This window comes from Numida meleagris, chromosome 4, assembly GCF_002078875.1.
Source record: "Numida meleagris isolate 19003 breed g44 Domestic line chromosome 4, NumMel1.0, whole genome shotgun sequence".
NCBI lineage: Eukaryota > Metazoa > Chordata > Aves > Galliformes > Numididae > Numida > Numida meleagris.
This window is the reverse complement of record NC_034412.1, coordinates 96,494,141-96,518,127: the sequence shown is the minus strand read 5'-3', so window position 1 is coordinate 96,518,127 and position 23,987 is coordinate 96,494,141. Positions and strand designations below refer to the sequence as shown.

The following is a 23,987-nucleotide window of genomic DNA, read 5'->3' as shown; positions in this document are numbered from 1 at the left end:
AGCATCCTGCATCCTTACACAGCATCCCGCATCCCTGCACAGCATCCTGTGCCCCTACACAACATTCTGCATCCCTCCTCAGCATCGTGTCCCTATTCAGCATCTCACATCCCTACACAGCATCCTGCATCCTTACACAGCATTCTGCATCCCTCCTCAGCATCCCACATCCCTACACAGCATCCTGCATGCCTGTGTAGCATCCTGCATCCTTGTATAGTATCCTGCATCCCTACACATCATCATGCATCCCTACACAGCATCCCGTGTCCTTACACGGCATCCCACATCCCTGTACAGGACCTGGCATCCCTGCACCGCATCCTTCCAGCAGCGTCCTGCACCTCTTGGTGTCTGGGTGCCTCCCTCACCCCGCAGCTCTGTGTCTGCACTGCTCTCACCGCAGCTTCGGGTGGCAGTGGGTTCGGGCAGGCAAGGAGGGATCAGGTCTGGGGATGGGGACATTGCTCCTCTCCAGCTCCTGGTGCAACGTTTGACCACTGTCGTGGTGAAACAGGTTTCCTTATCTCTGAATATGGTGAATTAATCATCTCCATTCGCTTCCTGGTTATCCGCAGTGCAACCCCAGCGCCCGACAGCCTCAGAGCCTCCCCTTGGGCTTTGCACAGACCGACCCACGAATGCGATGGGTTGAGCCCCAAATGCTCCTCTTTCTCCCATTTTTGGGCGCAGGGAGGTGAGGGGCTGCCACGCTGCACCCTGAACCAAACCGTGGCTGGGACCTGGCACTGCCAGCTCAGTGTGGGGACACGGCTGCAGGCCGGGTGTGCAGGGGTGGCTTCTGCGTGACCCCTCCATGGCCAATGGGGCCATTGCGCCCACGGCACTGGGCGCCAGGGTGATGGGCACCAGTGTGTTGGGAATCAGTGTGTTGGGCGCCAGGGTGATGGGCACTAGTGTGTTGGGAATCAGTGTGTTGGGCACCAGGGTGATGGGCACCAGGATGATGGACACCAATGTGTTGAGCACCATGATGATGGGTGCCAGGGCGATGGGTGCCAGGGCGATGGGCATCCTCCAAACTCAAGGTCCTGCTATCAGAAAGGGAAACTGAGGAAGGGCAGGGGGACCTGGGCGCGCTCCTGTTGGAACAAGGCCTTCTTTTGGGCCACTTTTGGAGGAAAACGGGATTTTCCCTCTGCTCCCTCTCCCCCCCAGGTGAAAGTGTGGTTCCAGAACCGGCGGACGAAATACAAACGGCAGAAGCTGGAGGAGGAAGGGCCAGACTCGGAGCAGAAGAAGAAAGGTTCCCACCACATCAACCGATGGCGCCTCGCCACCAAGCAGTCGAGCGGAGAAGACATCGACGTCACCTCCAACGACTAAGGCAGGGACAGGCTCCTGGTGCAGCCGCCATGCAGAGGAACCCGGGGGACGACGCGGGGACGCGCGCGGCATCACCCAACGAACACTAAGGGACGTCACCGCCGCCGCCGCCGCCCCACCGGGACCCGTCCGTCCCCCCCCCGCCGCCCGGAGCCCGGTGCCCGGCGCAGCCCTCGGGGCTCGTTTTGGGGCTCTCCCGCTGAGCCTGGGAGGAAGAGGAGGCTGCCGGGACCCCGGGACACGATGGTGCACCCTCCTCTGCGTGGGGACCGCCCGTCAGCCGTGAGGTCGCATCCAACGTCCTACCTTCGAGCTCAATGTTTCCAACCCTTTTTCTTTATTTTCCTTTTTTTTTTTTTTTGGCTTTTTTTTTTTTAATTTTCTTTTTTGCCCTCCTCTTTTCTCTGTCTTTTTTTTTATTGTTTTTTTTTTTTAAAACACGGTTTTTGTTTTAATTTATTCTTTTTTTTTTTTTTTTCGTGCCCGTGTGCGTGCGTTCCCCGTCGTAGGTAGTCTGCAGCTGTAGTGTGTGTTACCGCGTGGTAATAAAAAGCAAAACGCGCTCCAAGTATGTCTGGTTCCCTCGGAGAGGTGGGGGGGACACGGTGGGACCACCCCCCCCAACTGCCCACCCCAGAAATATCCCACGAGGACGTGGCCATGGGGACAGCGATGTCATCGTGTGGTGTCACCAATGGGTTGGCTTGCATGGGACTGATGGATGCAGGAGAGCTCATCCATTGTGCTGGCATCTTGGCAGCGTCCCCTCCTCCCAGGTTGGGTGTTGGAGGGGTGACACGGTGACAGAAAGCAGGAGGGGGGTGACTGCAGGTATGACAGGTATGTGGTGCTCGGGGGCTGGCAGCTGTCACACCTGCACTGGGTATTGGATGTCAAGGGAGGGGCCTCCCACAATGACCTTGGTGCGGTGAGAAACGGGGGTGCTGGGGGGTGGGGGAGCCCCGGGCACAAGATTTGGGTGGGGGGAATGAGGGTCCCTCCTGCATCTCCCCAGGGAAGGGCATTTATAATGATCATATATATAGAATTATCATTAAGGTTGGATCGTAGAATCACTAAGGTCAGAAAGGACCATTAAGATCACCCAGTCCAACCACCAACCCATACCATCCAACCACCAACCCATCAGGTTGATATACACATACCACATATGAGATACACAACTAAATACGATAAACACAAACATAATAATGAAATATGATCTACGCAAATATATACAAGAGTATATAGAGATATACATCATAATTTCTGCTGTTTGGAAAGGGGCAGCCCTCTTCCCCGCGTGCAAGGGAAAAGCCGCATCCCCAGAGCAGTTCCCCTCTGCAAACAGCACATAAAAATCTGATCAATGAGACATTACAAGCCCCAGATCTGTGTCGACCCTTGCATCAGTGCGACTGGCCACGCCGAGCTCTGAGCCCGGACCCAAAGTTTGCTCCCAATTTCCCCAGTCCCCAACGAGACCCAAATTTTGCTGCCATCTGCCCAATATCCCCCCAGACCCAAACTTTGCTGCCAATCCCCAACCAGACTCAAATTTCGCTCCCCGTCTCCACCCGGACCCAAATTTCGCTCCCAGCCCTCACCCATCCCCAAGTGCTACCGTAGCCAGAGAAGTCTTTAAATGCTTTTATTCCAGACGTGTCCAAGTGTTACACAAAGTGTTGCGGTCGATCGATCTGTTGAGAAGGTTAAAAAGAGACCGTGTGCGTTTCGGGGCCGTGCCGGGATGTGCGGTTGGAAGACGTGGCCGGGGAGCGATGCCCCCGAGCGTCGCGCTGCCACCGGAGCGGCAGGAGGCCGGGCAGAAGGCAGCTGTATGCAGCCACCAGGACGTCACAAGGGGCTGGTTCCCAACGGGACTCAAGGAGGTGCCAGGGGTTGTGAGTCGGAACCCGGCGTAACCTGAGGTCTGCGAGGGCGACGGCTCCGGTTGCGTGGGGATGGAGCGAAACGATGAGCGAGGAGCAGGAAGGAATGGAGCCGTGCCTGAGCTCCTGGAGGGAAAACTGAGGAAGGAGGCAAAGCAGACAAGAAGCTCAAGGAAAAAAAAAAAAAAGAAATCCCCAAAAAGCAGTTTTGGGTTCTGAGAGCACATGGGACAAAGGCATAGAGTCATTGTATCATAGAATCATAGAATCACAGAATGGTTGGGTCAGAAGGGACCTCAAAGATCATAGAATCGTAGGATGGCTTAGGTTGGAGGGGACCTTAACCATCACCCAGTGCCAACCCCCTGCCATGGACAGGGTCGCCAACCACTAGATCAGGCTGCCCAGGGAAGAAGCAGGGCAAAGACTTTTTGGGGCTGCTGTGCTACACATTGGCACCCACTCCCTCCACCCTGCAAGGGAAAGCCAAAGGGATGGGGTTGGCAAGTTCAGACCTGGTTACTTTCTAGAACTCATGCTGTAGGAGGAAGGAACCAACCACTGAGCACTGGGCTGGCTTCCTGCCCTCGTGGCCCACTGCAGCACCAGGGACAGGGCTGACACAGCCCATGGGCCATCCCCAGGCCAGCTCAGGGAGCAGCCCAAGGACACCTCTTCCATGAGGGAACCAAACTTCTCGCTGGCACCTTTTGCTGCAACCTGGTCCTCATTATTTCTTAATTAACATATCCAAGAAATCAATTAGCTGCGACATTTCTAATTAAATACTACTGGAGATGATCGTCTCATTATTATTATCTGCTGAGGTGAACAACTTGATGTGTGAGGTGGGTTTTTTCCTTCCCATTTCTTCCAGTTCCCCAATTATAGGAAATAATAAATGCAAATGGTTGAGTTGTTCTCGCAAACCCAAGGCTCCTTTTGTACATTAGGAGAGTCGAAGAGATTAATTAGCTATTAAGTGAATGTGTATAATGTTATCATTAGCTCTTTTTTGGCACAATTTGCTGTCCTAATAAACAGTACTAATGTGCTGCCGCTTTCCAGTGCCATGCTTTTCATTTCTCAGGCTGTACCAAGAGTTAAGCTCAATGCTGAGTCAACTTTTTGATTGGAGCTCAATGGCCAACCTTGAGCTCTTGGGCAAAGCACAAAAAGGGCAAGGACGTTTCCCAAAAGTGACAGCAGTGATTTGGGTGCGCCAGGGTGAAATGGGCTTTGCAGGCTGGTGCTGCCCCAAGGGTCAGGTCGGTGTCTGCAGAACCACTCTGCTGCTTTTGCAGCAAGGGTCCCAATGCTGCAATGGCTGTGGGAGCCGCAGAGGCTTTGGTGGAGACCTCTGAACCTCGTGGTGGGGACACGGCCACGTTCGTGCTGCCCAAAAGGGACCACACGTCCACCATAATGTGGTGGGTGCCCTCTTGCACACGTCTTGTGCTGCTCCCATGGCAGGGGACAGACCAATGGACAACAAGGGGACAGGCAGTAGGGTTGGAGCCCAACTCAGAAGTTGGGTCTCAAACTCTGCTGCCCTTACGTACATATAAAAATATAAAGATAGATATATATATGCAATGCACCTATAGTCAGCACAATGTTCTGGGAGATGCAGACCCAAACCTCGTCTCTCCAGCCCCATGGCACAACCCACAAGCACTGCTGACACACACAGTAGATACTTCACAATGCAACGGCCATGAAGGATTTTGGAGAAGCTTAGGAACTGCACGGGAGAAGCCCCTTTGCTTTCCAAACGCCAGGCTGAACTGGAAGAACCGAGAGCCTGGGAAAGGCTGGGTCAAGAGGCAGAAGGGAATGGGGCTCGACACCCCATTTTCTGATACATGAAATGAAGCAAGTTTGATGGGATTTGCAAGGGACACAACAAATCCAGGCTCATTTAGACTGATTGTCGCTTGTTGGACCCAAGCCGTAATCCCCAAGCGCTGCTCTTCTGACATCCCTGAGGCCAGTCCTTACCCACGGAGCAGGATCTCTCCCTCCCACTGCACAGGGCAGCGTGCATTAGGAACCCTGCAGCCTGCTCTCCTCCAACCAGCGCCGTCAGCATGGCGTGCTGCCGGCTCACCCCCCGCCGCACATCGCTCGCTCCATCTGCAGACCCCGCAGGTAGCTGCAGCTCGCAGCCACCACTATCTTTGATCAGCCATTACCATGCAAGACCAAATCCTTGCAGAATCCGCCCCGCTACAAAGCAATGCCTCGGTCGCTCCCCTCCCCCCCAAAAAAAGAAAAAGACTGAGATCAATGAGCTTTGCAGCATTGCAGCAGAATGATTGCGGCAGCTGCAAAACCCACCTTGGAGGCTTCTGGTCCACTCAGCTATGGGCTCAGTTATGCCGTCAGAGCCAGCACACATTTAAGCACACATTAAGCATGTGCTGACTGTACATTCATCTGATCTAGTGCATTAGAAGAACTCTGCTGGGTCAAATCCAGCTGTCCCTTACGCTGGTGGAAATGCAGAACTGCTCCATGAGCTCGGCATTCCCACCAACACCAGGGACTGGGAGCTGCCCTGTGGGCAGCAGGGATGGGGAGAGCACCGCTGGCCTCTCCTCCCCTCCAGGTTGGTGTGGATGTCCACAAATCTCATATTTAACGATTATTTGATCCACACCAGCCTGGGGACAGAATCCACTGTGCAGCTCCCACTCCCAAACATGGCAACGCATCCTTTCACATACATTCTGTGTCACTGTTGATTTGGTTTCCCATGCTCCCCCCGCCCTCCCCCAGCCCCAACACGTTGGCATTGGCATGATGGCAACCATTGCATTTGGCCATGCTCATCACCGCCACACCTTGATCCCTGCAATGATCCCAGTGGCCACACTTGAACTCTGCTCTTTTACACTTTGGGGTAAAAGATACTGGAAAGCCAAATTATGGCCCCAAACTCAACCAGGAGGAGGTCTGCGGGGCCATGGGACCAGGCACCCAGGTGGGATGTGCTCTTGTACCCAGGAGTGCTCCATCACCACATCCAGACGAAGGACAGGCAGACTCAAAGTGGAGCAGCTTCACGAATCCCTCATGGAACCCTACCCAAGTAGCTCAGACTGCCTTACTCACAGAGCAGGGCATCAGGCAGGACAAACCCCATCCATTTTACTGGAAGATCCCATCCCATGTAGGGCACATTGGCTTTCCAGGACCTTGAACCCCTTACTGATGTGCTGGGTGGCAGCTGGGGCAGTGCCAACATGGAATCGATACAAGACACTTATCAAACACCCTATCAAGCGCTTCAAAGTCACGTACCCATCAGTCTCTGCAGAATGACTTTTGTGCAGTGTCAGTGCTGAGATTTAATTTGCATCGAAAACAAAATTTGCTGGGTGAAGCCTACTTCCACGTAGTTAGGTATAGCCATGTAAACATCCCGTAAACTTCCCTCCATGCAGTGCTAGAAGTTTAGAGATTATTCCTCCGCTAGTTGTCTAAAGTGTTTGAATGTAGTTTCCCGCTGCTGCTACGTTAAAACTTTGCATGTTAATGTTGTTGAGTGGTGTGAGGTGTCAGTTCTCCAAAAGTGTTAACCCACTCCCGCTCTCCGGGAGCAGTAGGACTATCGCTGAGCTCTAGGATTTGTGTCGTCTCGCTGCTGCGTTCTCTCCCAGTCGAGATCTCACGTTTCCCCCTCTCCCTCCCCAGATCTTCCGGGCGGAGGGGTCTGCAGCTCCCACTTACAACCCCTTGTTGTAGATGACGGTCTTACTGGGGGTGGCCATTGCGATCTCCGGCTCCAGGCGAGATGTCTCGATCTACGGAAGCAAAGGCAAGGTCAGGGTCAACACCACGGAGATGGATAGAGCCATACATTAATCATAGCATGGTTTGAGTTGGAAGGGACCCTTAAAGGCCATCTGGTCCCAATCCCTGCAATGAGCAGGGACACCCACAGCTCCACCAGGTGCTCAGAGTCTTGTCCAGTCCGACCTTGGGTGTCTCCAGGGACGGGGCACCACCACCTCTCCAGGCAACCTCTGCCAGCGCCTCACCACCTTATTTATAAACAACTTCTTCCTTATACCCGGTCTAAATCTCTTTTAGTTTGAAACCATTTCCCCACGTCCTCTCACAACACACTCCATTAAAGAGTCTGTCCCCTTCTTTAGCAGGGTCTTTAATGCGCTTTACTCCAATTGAGCCTCAAACCACCCTTGTTCAAATGGACTTACATTGCACGAAATGATGCCCGCTCTCTGCCTTGCAACCTTTGAGGAATTACAGAGTGCACAGGAGCACCATACAGATCCCATCCACCATTTTCCAGGAGAAATCCCTTCATTTTCCAGCATTGGGGTTCTCGGCACTCTCCAGCAAGAAGAGCCACAGTTGAACTCCGGGAGCCTTGGTGTCAGCAGTCTGAGTCCAATCCCTACAGCCTGGAGGTGTTCAAGGACCGTGGTGCTCAGGGACATGGTTGATGGGCACGGTGGGCATGGGTTGGGCTTGATGACCTGAGAGGTCTTTCCCAACCTTAACGACTCTATGATTCTAGCATCCATCTTCCCATTACTGCCATTTGTACAGCCTAGACATCACACTCGGCATCACCGGGAAGGGCTCTGATGCACAACTGAGAAACCGCAGTGTGTTGTCCCTTCTCCTTTCCCCATCTCCATGAAATTCCCATCCTTTTGCTACACTTTCCCAGCTGGATTTCCACGAAGCTCTCCATCACGCCGTGCCCCCATGCCCAAATGGGACGGGGCTCCTCACGCCATCCAACTTTTGGAAATCCCATCCATCGAATGGGTGCTGCTGCTGACACAATGCGAGGAGCCCACGTTAAAAATCGAAATGCTTTTGAAAATGTTTAACCTAGTTAGACAAATTAGCAAAAATTTGTGCAAAACAATTTAGGTATTTAAAATATTCAATGTTTTTAAAAACTGGAAAAACTGTTCTTAGCTTTCAGCTGCAAAAACCCAACAAAATATAACATCAAAGCAATCTTAACATGAGGTGCAACATAACCCTTCAGCAAAGCTGTTAAACAGCTACTGAAGCATCATGGGAAATAGCACTTCATTTATTCAAATGCACATATGTCAGGTTTTTGCACCATATGTCATTCCAAGCTATTTACAGTAATAATTAAATCTTAATCAACGTTTAACCTCTGTAAAATGTTTGAAGGGATCTAATCACCCTTCAGACTGCACTAATGAAGGAGAAATATATAAACATAAAAAGAAAATGATGCATAGATAGCACACCAGAAAGAACAGTAATTGCAAAATTGTATTTCTTTTAAATATAATCAGCAAATTATGTAAAGTAAGCCAACGAGTATTTTAAGTGAAGACATCTTGGGTGTCAGAGGTGTGATCAGCTAATTTTGTACTGCTATCCATAACAGATGTAGCATATTTTCTTTTCGTGCCATTATTAGCAACTTCACCATTTCTTTCTGTGCCGAAACACAAAGTGAAGCATTGTGATGGGAGAGCACCCAGCAAAGGTAGAGGAGAGGCGATTCTCACGTCCACCAGCACTGACAGGATCCATTTTGAGGGAGGATTAACTCTGATCTGCCTGGCTCTGACACTGCTTTTCTTCCCATTGTTTTCCTTTCCTTCTTCCAAATACAGAGGGGAAAAGCTCCTAGGCGCTGAGGCTGGGTGTTTTCACCCACCGGTATGAAAACATCACGGTGAGAGGAGTTTATCAATGACTTGGGATTGGGTAGAATAACCCTGACCAATTGGGTGGGCCAACCCTGGCCAGTTGGATGTCAGTGTTGGTAGGGCTAAAGGGGCACGAGGTGGCTTGGAACAGAGAAAAACCCAAGCTCTGGTTGGGATATCTAAGCAGAAAGCTAACAGAGAGCCACCCACTGCCACAGAATCGCAACGTGGGTCTTCTGGGTCCATGAGCGTTGGACTTGCTCTCCAAAGAAAGCCCCATTGGCCCCACTGGACCCCAGATAAGAGGCCTGAAAGCAAGATCTACAAGGAAATGATGATGTCCTGGACGTGCTGAGACAAGAAGATAGAAGCTGGAGGTATTGGCACACGCAAGGAGAAAAAGCGTATTGGTCTGTTCATGCTGTCTTGGAACACAACTCAAAAAGCAGTGAGGAAGACTCAAGCTGAGCAGCAGGAAGAGCATCTGAGTGGGAAGAAGCAAAGTACTGCAGCCAGATGTTTGGGGAAGGTGTGGTGGCTCTGCGGTGGGAAGTTTTAAGCACAAATCAGATGAAACTCAGCAAGAATGGTTAGTTTGGAGATGAGTATTACTGAGCTCAGCTAAACCCCTTTCTGAAGCCGAGGAAGATGTGAAATAACTTTACTGGAGGGTGACTGGAGCAAACTGCGGACCCATTTCTGCTTGACTTCACTAAAGCAGATACAAAGACATTAAATTCCTGCTCTAGAGCCTCAGCTACATGAGCTCCAAGGGGTGTACCCCCACCAAGGAGGCAAGTGCAGGAGGGATGAGTTACAGAGCACTACTGGCAAATCTGTTCCCCAGAGCACTGGCAATTACTGATTTCTCACCCTGTGAAATCAAACACAGAACAACGAAGAGATGCATTCAGGTGGTGGGCTACAGGTATCAAGACAACATTCAATAGCTGATGTTGCATGTACTGATTCATTCTTTCAATACATGTCAGTTTCCTGCTAGAAACTGTTATTTTCCATATTTTGGTGCAGACTGCTGTTGTAGCTGCCTGGACCTGCTCAGCCAACCTTCCTCTGGACATCATGACAGACTGTCACAGAGGCCCTTATGTCATGTTTCTTGTGTCTAAGCTACAAAGAAGACCCTCAGCAGGGTCTTTCTTGGTCATGACCATGACAGGAACGCCTCTAACAGGGAATGGCCATCATGAAGGGTTCTCCAAGGAACAGGTTCTACACTAAGTCATAGGATCTGTCTCATCCTACATGGGGCAACCGTGTCCTTCCAAACTAAGCACCCACATGGGAACTGTGTCCATCCTCTTCCTCTTAGTGAGGTGGATCTACTTGTGCTGGGTCAAAGGATGCAATCCCTTCCTAGCTCTGGGAAGAGAACACTGAGATCCCTAAAAGAAGTGGGTCTTCAACAATGACACCAGAAGAGCAAGAGGGACACAAGCTCACAACCAATATATGGGGAAACGTGGTGTATGAAGATCACTGCTAGACGGTGATGAGAAGGGGCTGGGGAAAAAAATACAGGTTTTCAGGCTGATGCAGCTATCAGTGCAGCATCGACTGCTTGCTATCCTGACATACCAGCATAGAGGATGATGTAATGAGAGAATCATAGAATCATTAAGGTTGGAAAATACTTCTAAGGATCCCCAAGCCCAAGCCCAACTCATCCCCACCATGCCCACTGACCACATCCCTCAGTACCACATCTCCACGGCTCTGGAACACCTTCAGGGATGGTGACTCCACCACTGCCCTGGGCAGCCTGTGCCAGTGTCTGACCACTCTCTTTTCAGTTTCAGAGAATAAAATTTTTCCTAACATCCAACCTGAACCTCCCCTGGTGCAACTTAAAACCACCGCCTCTTGGTCCCAGTTAACTAGGAGAAGAGGTCAACCCAGACCCTGCTACAATCTCCTTTCAGGTCACTGTAGAGAGCAATAAGGTCTTCCCTGAGCCTCCTCTTCTCCAGACTGAACAATCCCAGCTTCCTCAGCCTCTCCTCATGGAAGAAGGGGCAATTGCTGCATTTCCCAAGAGCATACTGAGAGCTTTGCTACAGAGGCAAGGACATCCTCACTGGGGACATGGCCAAGATGCATCTCCAAACACAACCAGAAAAGTGGCACTGCAGAGCGTCGCAACACCTGGGAGTTGGAGGATGCCCTTCGCTTCCCTCCAGCAGATAGCCAAGAAAACAAAAACAAAACAAAAAATGGTGATCTTATTTAAACAACTGTTTATAACCCAGCATCCCCCAGGTAACGCAGGCTGACCTGGTGAAATCTACCCCCTCTGGGGAAACAAAGCCATAGAAGGGAATCACCTCTCGCGGTGCCCACCGTGCACGAGCTCTCTTCCCCCCCATCCCTGCCTTGCAGTGGGAGCCTCTCTCCTCTCATCAGCACAGACAAGGCTAATTGGGGTGATAAAGAACTGGCTCCGAGTGCTGGCGTGGGCTGGAGGAACAAATGGTGCGGTGGTCACAGCTGGTGCTGCGGAGACGGGAGGGAGCGGGCGCGAGGCTCCGGCGCCCGCGGTTCCGCCAGCCCGGGGCTGTGGGCTGTGAGCGGGGCTGTGTGTGTTTTGCATTCGCTGCTGACACGGGTGTAACGTACATGCGCGTCCGGTGAGGCAGAAGCAGGCAGAAAGCAGATGCTTTTTGTTTGGGGTTGATACTCATTTCTATCCCAGCTCGGGAAAAGGTGTAGAAAGGAATGTGCTCCTCCGAGTGCAGGGAGAGAGATAGGTCTAGGCTCACTGCCAGGGATCCTGCGACGATATGGAAGGCAGCTAGGGGAGACAGGAGCAGATGGATTTGGCATACAGCTCATCGCTCAGCCAAAAAGAGGAGGGGGGGGAAGAAGAAGGAAGAAAGCAGCCAGTTTTGGTAGGGGGAGGGCCAGGCAGCCCGGCGGATGCTGCATCTGGAGGAGGGGGAAGGCAGGATGGGGCTGGCCACCGCGTTGCCACATTAAGGTTTGGTCATGGCTTTGTAGTTTGTGAGAGTCCTCGTGGCCCTTCAGGGAGCTCTTTGCCACCTTCTCCTCATAGAGTCATAGAATATCCGGGTTGGAAGGGACCTTAAAGCTCATCCAGTTCCAACCCCCTGCCACGGGTCAGGTGCCCCCCACCGGATCAGCCTGCTCACAGCCCATCCAACCTTGGGCACTTCCAGGGAAGGGGCACCCACAGCTCTCTGGAGCCTCTGCCATCAAGTCCAACTCCTGGCTCCAACAGAGGACCACACAAAATCATCGAATCATTAAACTGGAAAAGACCACTAAGATCATCAAGTCCTACCATCAACCCATCACCAACACGCCCACTAAAACGTGTCCCATGACACAAACCCAGTGTCTGAGAGCGGTGCCCCAACGCTCCCTGAGCTCCAGCAGCTCAGTGCTGTGCCTGCAGCCCTGGGGAGCCTCTTCCATGCCCATCACCTCCTGGTGCAGAACCTTTTCCTAACATCCACTCCCTTGGATCCTGTTGCTGCCACCGGAGAGAACCAAGGCCACAAGACACCTCTGCTCGTAGCTCGGTGCAACCATGGTGTGAAACCACCGCGCTCTTTCATGGTGGGTCACATCAACCCCTTCCACCACCAACACATGCCCACCTAACGCAGCTCTGCAAGAAGTAGAATCTCATTAGTCTCGTTTAACGCTCTTCCTCAGGGTCGAAAACCAGTTCCTTGTCCAAATATTATTCTTTCAGATATTTCAGATTTTCTCCTTTTCACTGACAGTAGCTGAAGGAATGCTAATAGGGCCAAAATCACAGCTTCTGGTTTAAGAGACCTGGCACCAGGCCCCATGGCACTCTGCTCCCAAGGGCATCAGCCCGTCCTGTGGCGTGAATTTCTCTAAATCCACCCTTGCAGCTTTGCATTTACCGAACTGCTGCACCAAGGAGCTCTCCTCTGCCAGAGATTTTGATCCCATGGAAGGCTCCAAAAATTATCACAACACCTCTTTGTAAAGTGCTACAGATGAAACTCATGATTCTCTTTTACTTCAATTCATTGTCTGAAACATTGATGTTTAAGCTCTTTCTGACTGCTTCCCAACATTTCTAACAGGACTTGATGGTTGAGAAGGAGTCTCATGACTAACATAGATGGTAATAAATCACTGTGTAAGTAACTGATACTCAGTTTGCTGGCCAAATCACAAAGCGGAGGGGGAAAGGATTTTGAAATAAATCTCAGTTTTGTTACATTTTCCCTCAAATTCATACTAACAATCAAACTTAGCGTTGACTGGGGACACTACATATCATCAGAAGGTGCTTTGGGAAGGTGGGGGCTTTGGATGGAGAAGACAACGATGGCCAGGAACTGCTGTACAAGCAGATAGGTACAACTCAACAACAGAGCCCTGTCTGCACGCAGCATGTGTTCAAGGATTTCTATGCAGTAAGCCATCAGCAGCTCCTAGTCCAGCAGCTTGCTCCAGCTGATGCTGGTGTGTTTACACCAAAGGTGCATTTTGGTGCCATTGCTTGAAATGGCTTTTATCTCCTTTTTCTCCATCCCCTCCTTGAAACAACGAGGAAAGAGGAATACTTGGCTGTGCTGGCTCCTGGGGGCTATCAGTTTCAGAAGGCTTCTCTTTTCTTTGTCATGGGAGCTGTGACCACCAGCATCCATCTCATGCTCTCCGTGGGTCAAAGAGAAAAACAGAGGCTCTTTTCAGACCCAGATGGAAAAGGGTTTGAACGTGGCCACATGCACACGCGCACCCCTCGCTACAACATCTGTTACAAACAAAGCACATCAGTGATAGTGCTAGTGCCATGAGCTGTTCACGCTCTATCACATCTGCTGACACCTCTGCACCGTCCCCTGGAAACATCACTGCTTTTAGCAAAGCACGGAATGCAAAGTGTCAGTGGCACCTTGGGTGCCATCGGGCTTCTGCACCGCGACGGGCAGGAATATCCTCATCCTCAACAGATGCATGGATAGAGATGTGCAACTGAGACAGCTACAGCTTAAGATGTTACCGCCTCACCTTAAATGGGAACGACTGACCCTGCCCCGAAGCACAACAGGAGAGTTTGCAGGATTTATGGGTCAGTTATGGGACAGCACCTTCATTAAGGGGGGTTTTTGCCTCCAGCTCTATGAGCACGCAGCTGCCAATGCACGGAGCTGCAAATTAGCGCATCACAGCTTCTCTAGGAGAAAAACAATACACGTTGCTTTTACATCAGAAGCAAGCAATCAGGAAGGAAGGAAAGCACAGCGTTTTAGGCTCCTGCCCATCCAGGCTGCAGCAGAGCAGTCTCAGTGCCACGAGCTCCCACTGCCCGGCAGCACACCAATTTCCGGCGCTGTAGGAATGACTGATGACAGCAGTGTCAGCAGGTGGGATGATAACACAGGGCAGCAGGCACCTAGGGCTGCGAGGCAGCTCCGGGTGCTGGGCATGTCCCTGCCTGTAACGTGGCGATTCAACGGCCACATTTCAACCCTCAGCTCCTGCCCTCAACCAGGTCACCAAGGCACAAAGTGTCCCACGTCCCCGAGGAACCCTCCTGGTGCCACACAGCGTGACATCGATGATGAGCAGGATGCTGGGAGGAAGGGAACCCACCCCCAGGAGCTCAGCCCTGGGCTTGGTTAGCACTGGGCCCTGCACAGCATGCTCACACCTTCCCTTCCTTGCCTACAGCACCAGAAACCCCAAGTTTTGAAACAAACAAGCAAACAACAAAAGGTTTTTGAAACCATACGGTTTTAAACAGCAAGACCAAAACAGAGCCATCACCTAAAACTCAATCCTGAAAACTTCCCAAACGGCAGAGGGGAGGGCTCTGAGTCGAAGCTGCTTCACCTCTTCCGCTTTTGATCGTGGGCGTTCCAAAATTTCCCTTTTGATGGAAGTGAGCAATTAGGTCCAGAACCCCTCAAGCAGTTGCGTTGAGGAAGAGAGCATTTGTGGCTGCTTGGTGAGAATGCTGAGCCCTGCAATTCTCTAGCTATTAAGGAGGAGGAGCGCAATAGCTATTCAGGATTTAGGGGTATTCTTACAGCTTTAAAGATGTGAAGCAAGTTCCTCAGGAGCCCAAGCCTTCATTGCATTTCCTTCCCTTGAAGGACCTCGTTAGAAACAGGCAGCTAGATCCAAATGATTTAAAAAGCAATTACAGATAATTATATACACTTGTGCTTGGGAAGTGTGATTAATAACCCATTCTCTGCAGTAACAACCAAGCACGCTTGCAGCAGGCAAGTCTGGACAACTGGCCGCCTTCCTCTGCTCACATCCTTGATGTCTCACTTGGAGCAGTCAGAGGCAAGGCTGTTTCAGATGAGCTAAAATGAATGCCTTTGAGTACACAGAATAGGATTTATGCAATAATTGGAGAGAGGGGTAAGCCAGGGAAGAGCCACGGATGGACCCAGCTGCCCCCCCAAATAAAGACCAGCTGTTGGTGATCAATAAAAGAGGCTGAATTCTCAGGGTGGGCTGGTAGAAAGGAAGGAAAGGTGTTGCTGGCTTTCAGGCTAAGCAGGAGGTTGGAGGATTGCACGGAGCGCAGAGTGGGACCGTGTCTCTGTGCTGCCCTGTGACAAGGGCAGGAATCCCAGGGGCAGCGCTCCAGAGCTGCCACTCTGTTTACAGGAGGTGCTGCTGAAAGGTGTCCTGAAGAAAGACAGCAATTAACAGGCCTGGGAAGAAAAAAAAAAAATGGCTTTTTTCCACAAAGTGCCTTTTAAGTATGTTTTTTTGAGCCACTTCAAGGGTTAATGTTTAGCTGTTTATCCGGAGTTGTCGGATGTCAGCTCTTTCTTTTGACTCCTAATGGCTTATAGCCATCAGGAGGTGAAGACTCCTCAAAAGAGATGGTGTCAGGAATGTTTTTTTATGCCCACCAGCACCCACACACCTGCAGGAGCCTGTGCTTGCAGGATAGATAGTTTACATACTTGAACCTGTATCCCAGGGACAGAGATATAAACATGAAACCAGATCCCATCCGACACTGCTGCTGCAGCCCCTGGGCAGCACAAAGGGGTCCCTTCTCCCACACCCACTCCCAGTGACCACAAAGAACACCTTGGATTGAGGCATCGCTTCCCACTACCAACACGCTCTGCTGGGGCAGGGTATGATTTTAGGGCTGGCTCCCGCGAATTTTGGTGGGGAAACAAAGGACGGCTCTCAAGAGCAGACTTCAAAAAGCCGCCACAAATCAAAGCCTCTCGGACGGGGAAGGTGAGAACAAAGGCACGGGCTCCAAATCAATCAGAGCGCTGCTCACTCGTGACCTTCCCCAGCTGAGGGATGTCACTGAGCCTCGTCATTGCACTGCAAGGTGCAAGCAGGCTGAGCAGTTGTAAACCTCACTGCTGCTACGTGATGAACCCGGAGAGCAGATCCTTCCTGAGCGCTGCAGGCAGAGCGTGCCCGTGTTCTTCCCAAAGCTTCTGCTCAGACCAAGCCCTCGGTGCCCTGCTAAGCCACCAGCGGCACCAGCACAGGCAGGGATTGGGGTGGCAATGCCCCTTGCTACAGAAAAAGAACTCAAAGTTCTTCTCCTTAAAGTCATGCTTGGATGAGGTTGAAACCTTCCCCCAGAATTGGGAGTTGAGCTCAGAGTCAGGTTCCAGTTTCTTGCTCACCCCTTAGGTTGCAGCCTCGGGTCGATGGTTACAACTTCTCCCGCTCAGTAGGCTGCAGACATCACACGGTCACCTTCTTGGCATGGACTTGGTGGTGCCGTGGGACTAAAGCCCCATATCCTTGCACCATTACTGAGAGAAGGGCTGAAATCATGGCAGAATGGGGTACGGGGGACTGGTCCCATGTTGATTCATGGCCAGGGCTGTGGTTTGATTTGGGACAAGGAAGAAGGCATCGCAAAATCAGTTAGTGATGAACACTTCAGCCCCCAGACTTCAGGACCATGCCCACGCCGACAGCTCTGCCAGAAGTACAAGACAGATGTCCTTGCTTTGTGGACACCAGTCTCAAAAGCTTCAAGCAAAGGATAAAGAGATCTTTGTGTTCCACTGCTCAGCTGAGGGCACGGTCCTGTCGTGCTGAAAGAAGACATGACTCTTCTGCAATGCAAGATCAAGGTTATGGTCCTGTAATGCCAAAGATCAGTTCAGATAAGGCCTGCGAGTGACAAATGGAATTAAACTAGAGAGATTCCAGAACAAAACTAACGACTCCCTGAATACTTATAAATGGTCTATCCCCATAGGCTACATTGGCATAGAGCAACAGGAGCCAGAATCAATGCTCAGGCTCTGGGGACAACAGGTATATCCAGAAGGTTAATAGCGGGCATGGTGGTGACGGGTTGATGGTTGGACTTGATCACCTTAGAGCTCTTTTCCAACCCTAATGATTCCATCAATAAGGCTGGGCCAGTAACCCAGCTTGTGCTGGATTTACAGGCAGAGATCTAGTTAGTTTATGACTTCCGCAGGCTGTTATTTATTTTAAAAGACAACCTAGCAACCTACATTTGAGTTTTGTGCAGTCATTTCCAGCCTTTGTGTGCGGTCGTGGCAGTGCCATTCTGCTGCTCCCAAAGCATCACCTCCTCTGCCAACACTTTCCCCTTCACCCTTTGTGTGAAAGGCATCACTCATTCATCCTCCAGCCTGACAGACGTGAGTCTGTCCTCACTGAAGAACATTTGATGCAAACCCTGTTAAGCATCACCCTTCATCTGAAGGTCAGAACAAGGCTCAACACACTTCTAAACACCATAGCTTTTCTCTCCAGCCTCATCAGCATTCAACCACGTAGTACCATGTAAACTCTGGGGACTTCTGCTTAAGCGATGGACATTAACAGGCTCACAAGAATCACCTCTACATTTTAAGTTTGTGTGGAAAATACAGATACTCTTCTCTATGTCACTAGTTACTTTGCCCTAACAGAAACAGTACATAGGGAAGAAACATCACATGAACCTCCTAAGTCAACGATGGAGCATCATCTGCGTGTCAGCAGGAAGCCAAACCTCAGGGTATGGCTTGAATCTTCTTCAGTCCTTGGCAGACACATGCAGCTGAGCTTCCAGCCTCCTGCCCATCCTTCAGGACCTTGTGCCATTTCTTCTTTTCTAAGCAGACTTCCTTCCAAGGTCAACCTCCACCCCAGGGGTAGACTTTGGCCAACACACTCAGGTTACCAGACTCTCAGGAAACCATTCCTCGAACCCAAAAGCAAAGAAATACCACAGAACTTCTCACTTCTCAAACATTTTTTCCCCATGGCAGCTGGCAAATCCTTCCCTTTGCTTCTCATCCAAGTTGGACAAAATTACTGCAGAGAATCCCTCTTGCTCCCCTCCCCCCGTGCGATGCAATCCCAAGGGAGAAATGGTTTCATGGGGACCCCCTGCTGTCTTGCATCTGATTTCCCTCCTAAGTATGGTATAGGGAAGCGTCTCGAGGGCTATGGCTGTGACCTCCATACAGCTCTTTTGTCAAGTGCCATTTCATTAAAAAATCAGCCTTTTAACTGTGGACACATTTCAACCTCACCAAATCTGCTAATTATTGACAGTTGGTGAAGAGGAGATTTCACTTGTTCCTCCTGTTAAACTGCATCTAATTAGTAATTACTGGTTCACTGTCATCTTTACTGCAATAATCCCACTGCACATTGGCTCATTAACCTTTTGCTTTTCTAAAGCAGCCTGCCAACAAGATGAAGGCTAAAACAGATTGGAAAACAATAGCTCAGCCTTGGATTTTAGGCTGTTTATTCCCCTTGTCCTGGAGATCCAAAAGGAAGATTATTTTTAAGAAAAGGCTTTCAGCTGCAATCAGCCTAATTCCGGAAGATGGCTTGTTTTGCCCCAGCCAGCTACCAAGAGCCTTTAAACTCAACCTGTGGTGAGGGCACGTGTGTGATGTCCAGTGGAAGGTTTCCTCTTCCATCAGCTCTTGTCTGAGCTCCACCTCTCACCTGGCTTTCTCCTTCTTTTATCACCATGACCCAACACGCTTGGCACGAGGCAAGGTAACCTCTGCAGCCCCCTGGAAGCTCAACAGTGTCCTCTTGGAGGCCGAAAAATGAATGATCTGGATGAGGAGGGACCAAAGGGAGGAAAATCGGTGGAGCAACCCCATGGTTATTTCTTTTGCTGCTACACTGAATTTCATTTGCACAAGTCCCATTTTCAGTTTGGAACTGTCACAGCTGTTTCTATTGGCAGTGCATAGCTGAGTAGGAGTTGTCAGTGGGGATGCTGTAGGATAGGCGGCTCGAAGAGAGATTCCCCGGGGGGCATGGGAGGCAGTTCAAGGTTGTGGGCTAAATGCATTAACTAGATGACTCTCCTAAACTTCACAGCAGTGAGTTATTTAATGCATATTGATGTATTTAGGTACTGAAGTTAACACTATGTTGGGATGAAAGCGTGCTTCTGAGTGTTTTAAGTGTGCTCTGTCTCAAGGACTTGTGTCTTCATGGCTCACTCTGAAGTTTTATTTTTATAAGGTGATCTTCAGCACCATAAGACCTAGAAAAAAGCTCTAATTCTGGCATACCAGCAAAGGGGATTCCAACTGCATGAAATCAAGGATGACTGGAGGTATTAGCTAGACCCATGAGAAGCTCTGGATGCATTCTTTTTCCCAGCACGTGAAGGGTGTTCAGCTTCAGAATTTTCTTTTAGGTGATACTGATGCTTCTGTATGCAGTCATTGCTGAATCTTGATTTCTCTTACGCTCCTTTAAAACAGGAATAACTCTGAAGCAGCTACGGCTGAGGCACTTTGCTGTAAATCAGAATCAAACCTGGGGAGAGCACTCATTCAATGCCAGGATGTCACGTAACCAGAGCATGACCACGGTGCCCTGAGGTTGGTAGATATTTGGCAAGCCAGGGAAGAGGCATTTAGTTGACCCGTGATAAAAAGGCTGCTTTTATATGGGACATTTATTAGATCCATCACAGGGCTTCTAATTCTGCTTGCAATCTCATCCTAAGTTTGAAACGTGCTCCAAACAGAGAGGATCAAAGGTAGCCAGTCAGGCTCCCATGCTAAGACAAGAGCTCGATAACACATCAGCTTCTGTGTTTGCTCTCTGACTAAAGAAAAAGGACTGTGAATGAGTGATTAAGGGCAGAATTTTGCCCATTTACAGTTCCTGAAAGGACTGCTGCTCAGACCACAATCATATTTTTGGGATGGAACACACCTATTACATCTTGTCATCAATAATTTATTCCCTGAGTAGAGCTCATCACAACAGCATCATCTTGGTTGCATTACACTTGCAGCTGCTTCACCTGCTGCTGTTGTAAGAAAAAGCAAATACACACATACAGATACATGCACACAGAGAGGGGTCAATGTTCAAACAACCAGTGGCTCTGGAGAGACCCTTACAGGTAAGGCATTGGGTGGACTCACATGGAGCCAGGAGTTGGACTTGATGATCCTTACAGGTCCCTTCCAACTCGGAATATTCTATGATTCTATGATTCCAAGTCACTTATTCTGCTCACTTGAGCATCCCCAAAGTCGTTAACCACCAGGAATATGCCAGTGAGACTTTGAGGAATGGGAGGAACGCCCTTCCACACTCTCACACACAACTATCGTGATGCAAACCTAAAAGGAAGACTGATCAGACAGGGGCTGCTTTGGAAAACCTGATTTCTTGGCGTCAGGAGATCTGAGGTCCAGCTGTGTGCACGGAGCTAACTCCAGTTGAGCAAAGACAAGACCCCAGCAGGTGAGCAGCTACACCACCAGCTGTAGTGGTTTCTGTTCATTGACATGGCGCGTGGGCAGAGAGCACGTCATTCTGTTTGATCTGCTAATCAGCACTGATTCATGTTTACACTGCAGATAACATTTCATCTGCTTTTAGAAGGTCATTTTCAAGTGATGCTGTACGGTTTTCAGTATTGCCTGATGTCTGCAATTTGTATATCCTCTGAAGGAAGCTAGACCTTTATTTTTCTTGTGGGCTAGAACTCATAGAGCTGTTAGCATCAACACCATTCTCCAAGCCACAATATCAGATGCGATGTGGTATAGACAATCAATCACCCACAAAGCTCAGCACAAGAGGCAAAAGGACCTTGTGAGCTCCATTTTTACATAAAGAAACTGAGATAATGAATATAATGAAAACGCTGAAAATGTACTAAATCATACAGAATTGTAGGGTCAATTTCCTGTCTATGTTGAAAGAATGGTTTGGTTTGGCCAATGCTATTAAACATGTGTGTCACTGTGAGAAGGGAGAAAATAACAATGACTGCTCCTAAGGGTTTGAGAAGACACAGATTCTGAGAAAGTGGTAAATAACTGAGACTAAGATAGAGATCTCTAGCTTGCATGGGTATCTGTTGAAAGGAAGTTGGTGTGCACTGTACTGTGGTCAAACCTGCAGCTGCCTCTGGAAGCAAAGAAAGCATGGGATGCCATTTTGGGGGAAGAGTGGCAATGTCACTTTTGGGGTCAATGACCACCTCCTGTGGCCTTGCTTCTCTGGTTTTCTTGAAGGTCTTTCAGGAAAGGCCACTGCTACCTTCTTGTGGATGAAGCTCCTTTCCCTGGAACCAGGAGCACAACACAGTGCTCTACTTGGATATGTTCCTCCAGCAGGTGCTGGACCTGGAATCAGCCCTCAGTCCTTCATAACGAAAACCTCTGAGGAGAAGTTGGGATCACAGCAAACAACTGATGGACAGGGAATTAAAGCTGAGCTCATGCCAAAATGACTAACGCGCACTGCGGATGTACGAACTCAAGCAGAAGCAAGCAAATCACACAGCCCTGTAACTGGTACTTGTGCAACTTCTTACTGGAATACCATGTCTGGTTCTCATGGAAATGCTCCAAAAAGGATGTTGACTAATTAGAAAAAGTTTAAGAAAGAGCCACATGAATCATTAAAGCATCAGAAAACACGTCTTTTAGCAAGAGGCTCCAAGACTCAGATATATTCTGTTTCTTAAACAGAAAATTAAGGGACAGTTTCATCTCAGTCTGTAAACAGCTAGAGGAACAACAGAAAATTTGTAGCATGTTTTTCAGCCTTGCAGACAAGTGTACAATGACATTCCCTGGCTAGAAGTTGTGGATAAACCCACCCAGACAAAAAAAGAATGGAATTAACCAGTAGAGACCGATACCAGTACAATGGAATTGACCAGTAGAGACCAATACAAATTCCTGATCAATTTTTGAAACAAATAGAACGTATACTGGCACATTACCCAGGAGAGCAAAAACAAGCCACAGCATTGATAAGGCATTCTGAGACATCCCACTGCAGGAAGCAGCTGTGCACTGACCTCAGACATCTGCGGAAAGAGACTGATGGCCAAGGGGAGGGCCAGGCCAAAGGCAGCGAGGCACACAAGGCTTTGGACTGGGAGAACCATCCGGGGTCGGGACCTCAGGAGTGATGTCCTGGAAAGGAAAAACCCTGTTATACCATTTTGCAAACAATGTTATTGCGTGCCATCATCCAAATGGACACTACTGTTCATCCAGATCCACTGTGCTCCTCCACAAGTGGTGCAGGTTGCTCCTTAGTGGGCCATCCCAGCTGGTGAGAACAAGTGGAAGCTCATCCACAAAAGATCCCGTGTTACAGAATCAAAGAATCATTAAGGTTGGAAAAGACCTCTAGGATCACCAAGCCCAACCCCAACCCATCCCCACCGTGCCCACTGACCACATCCCTCAGTGCCACATCTCCACAGTTCTGGAACACCTCCAGGGACATTAAAACAGGATCAGTTCACACATTTTCCCCATTTCAAACCATACTGCACTAGAGTCAGCTGCACCCAAGGTGAACTGGCCACAGACAAGTGTTGCTTGCTTTAAGACTTTGCAGACTGTTGGGTGAGCAGAAGGAAACCAGGCTCCTGAGAGACACTGCAAACTTTGTCAGCTGTATCACACAGCCGTACTGCAAAAGGCATACGACTTTGTTAATGTGGTAATCAAGTAGTAAACTTGACAATACCTTAATTTTCTAAAAATGAAACATCTGCAGAGTGGGTGACAAGGATGCTTTAACACTAGCTGTCCTCAGGGGGTATTTATGAGTTCAGGAGTTGTTAAGAGCAAACATGTAAAGATACCCGCGAGGTCAGGCTCTGATAATGACCCATTAAGTGACCCTTCTGATGCAATTAACACCGAAAGTCAGGGACAACACCTTGCTAATAGAAGATGGCAATTTATGTATATTTAGGGATACGGGATCTCAGACAGCTCACAAACACTAGAGTGTCACATATAATTCATTAGGGGATTGTCCTGAAGCTAGCTGCACCAAAACAGCATCGGGCATTCAACTTCTCTCTACCGAACCAAAACAAATGGAATTAAGACAGTGAATTTTGTTTGAGTATTCAGAGCATTTTAGCAACACAGAGAGGCAGCCATAGTTGCCACTGGGTTGCTAGCTATGGCCTTTGTTCCTTAGTCCCAGTGTCCATCTCCCTTCTGACCATCTGGTGGATGCTGATCAGGGCATGAAACGTGGGCAGAAACCTCCAGGTCAATGCCTTTCCACTGGGATGGAAGCACAGAAACATGTCAGGCAACATTTCCCACACCAGGACACGCTGCTAGCCTGGGGTAAAGCCTGGGTTATTTTGCAGGTACGTCTCCCTGTGCAGCCCATGACAGATAACAGCTTACCTCAACCCCCGCCTGCCCCGTGTTTACTGCAGGCTGCAAGCAGGCACCTGATGAATGACAACGGAGCAGCTGATGTGTGGGAACTCGTTACCCTGCTGTATGCTGTCTGTGTGTCTGCACACTCAGACTCTTCGCCCTTTGTTAGCAATGCTTGCTGAAAGCCGCCTGCGTCGTAAGAAGGCTTGAGAATCTGTGTAGTAAGGAAGGAAACGTGTAATGGGGAAGGCAAATGGGACCCACAGCCATAGCTCCTCAAACGTCTCAACTCCTCACTAATAAGCTACAGAGACAAAACGGATCCTATAAATTCATGCTGTGAAAGACAGGCTTCTCCTTTCCAATACTCAGCCACGTTGTTTGGCATAGAACATGACCTAAGCAAA

General features: G+C 49.7%; 2 protein-coding genes across 3 annotated transcripts in view; one reads left to right on the top strand and one right to left on the bottom strand.

Moving 5' to 3' along the window:
• Positions 1-1,431, top strand: part of LOC110397996 (homeobox protein EMX1-like) — an 8,140-nt gene extending 6,709 nt beyond the window's left edge. Inside the window, exon 3 of the mRNA XM_021395147.1 lies at positions 1,180-1,431. Coding sequence (XP_021250822.1) covers positions 1,180-1,347 — 168 coding nt within the window. The 3' untranslated portion in view covers positions 1,348-1,431. The remainder of the gene's footprint in view (positions 1-1,179) is intronic.
• The window catches only part of SFXN5 (sideroflexin 5), a 79,435-nt gene continuing 58,429 nt past the window's right edge, over positions 2,982-23,987 (bottom strand). The window contains exons 13-14 of one of the 2 annotated variants that reach the window (XM_021395144.1): positions 22,239-22,356; positions 2,982-7,048 (exon numbers count right to left, since the gene is read on the bottom strand). In XM_021395144.1, coding sequence (XP_021250819.1) covers positions 6,971-7,048; positions 22,239-22,356 — 196 coding nt within the window. In that variant the 3' untranslated portion in view covers positions 2,982-6,970. The remainder of the gene's footprint in view (positions 7,049-22,238; positions 22,357-23,987) is intronic. The other variant, XM_021395145.1, reaches the window with a different exon arrangement.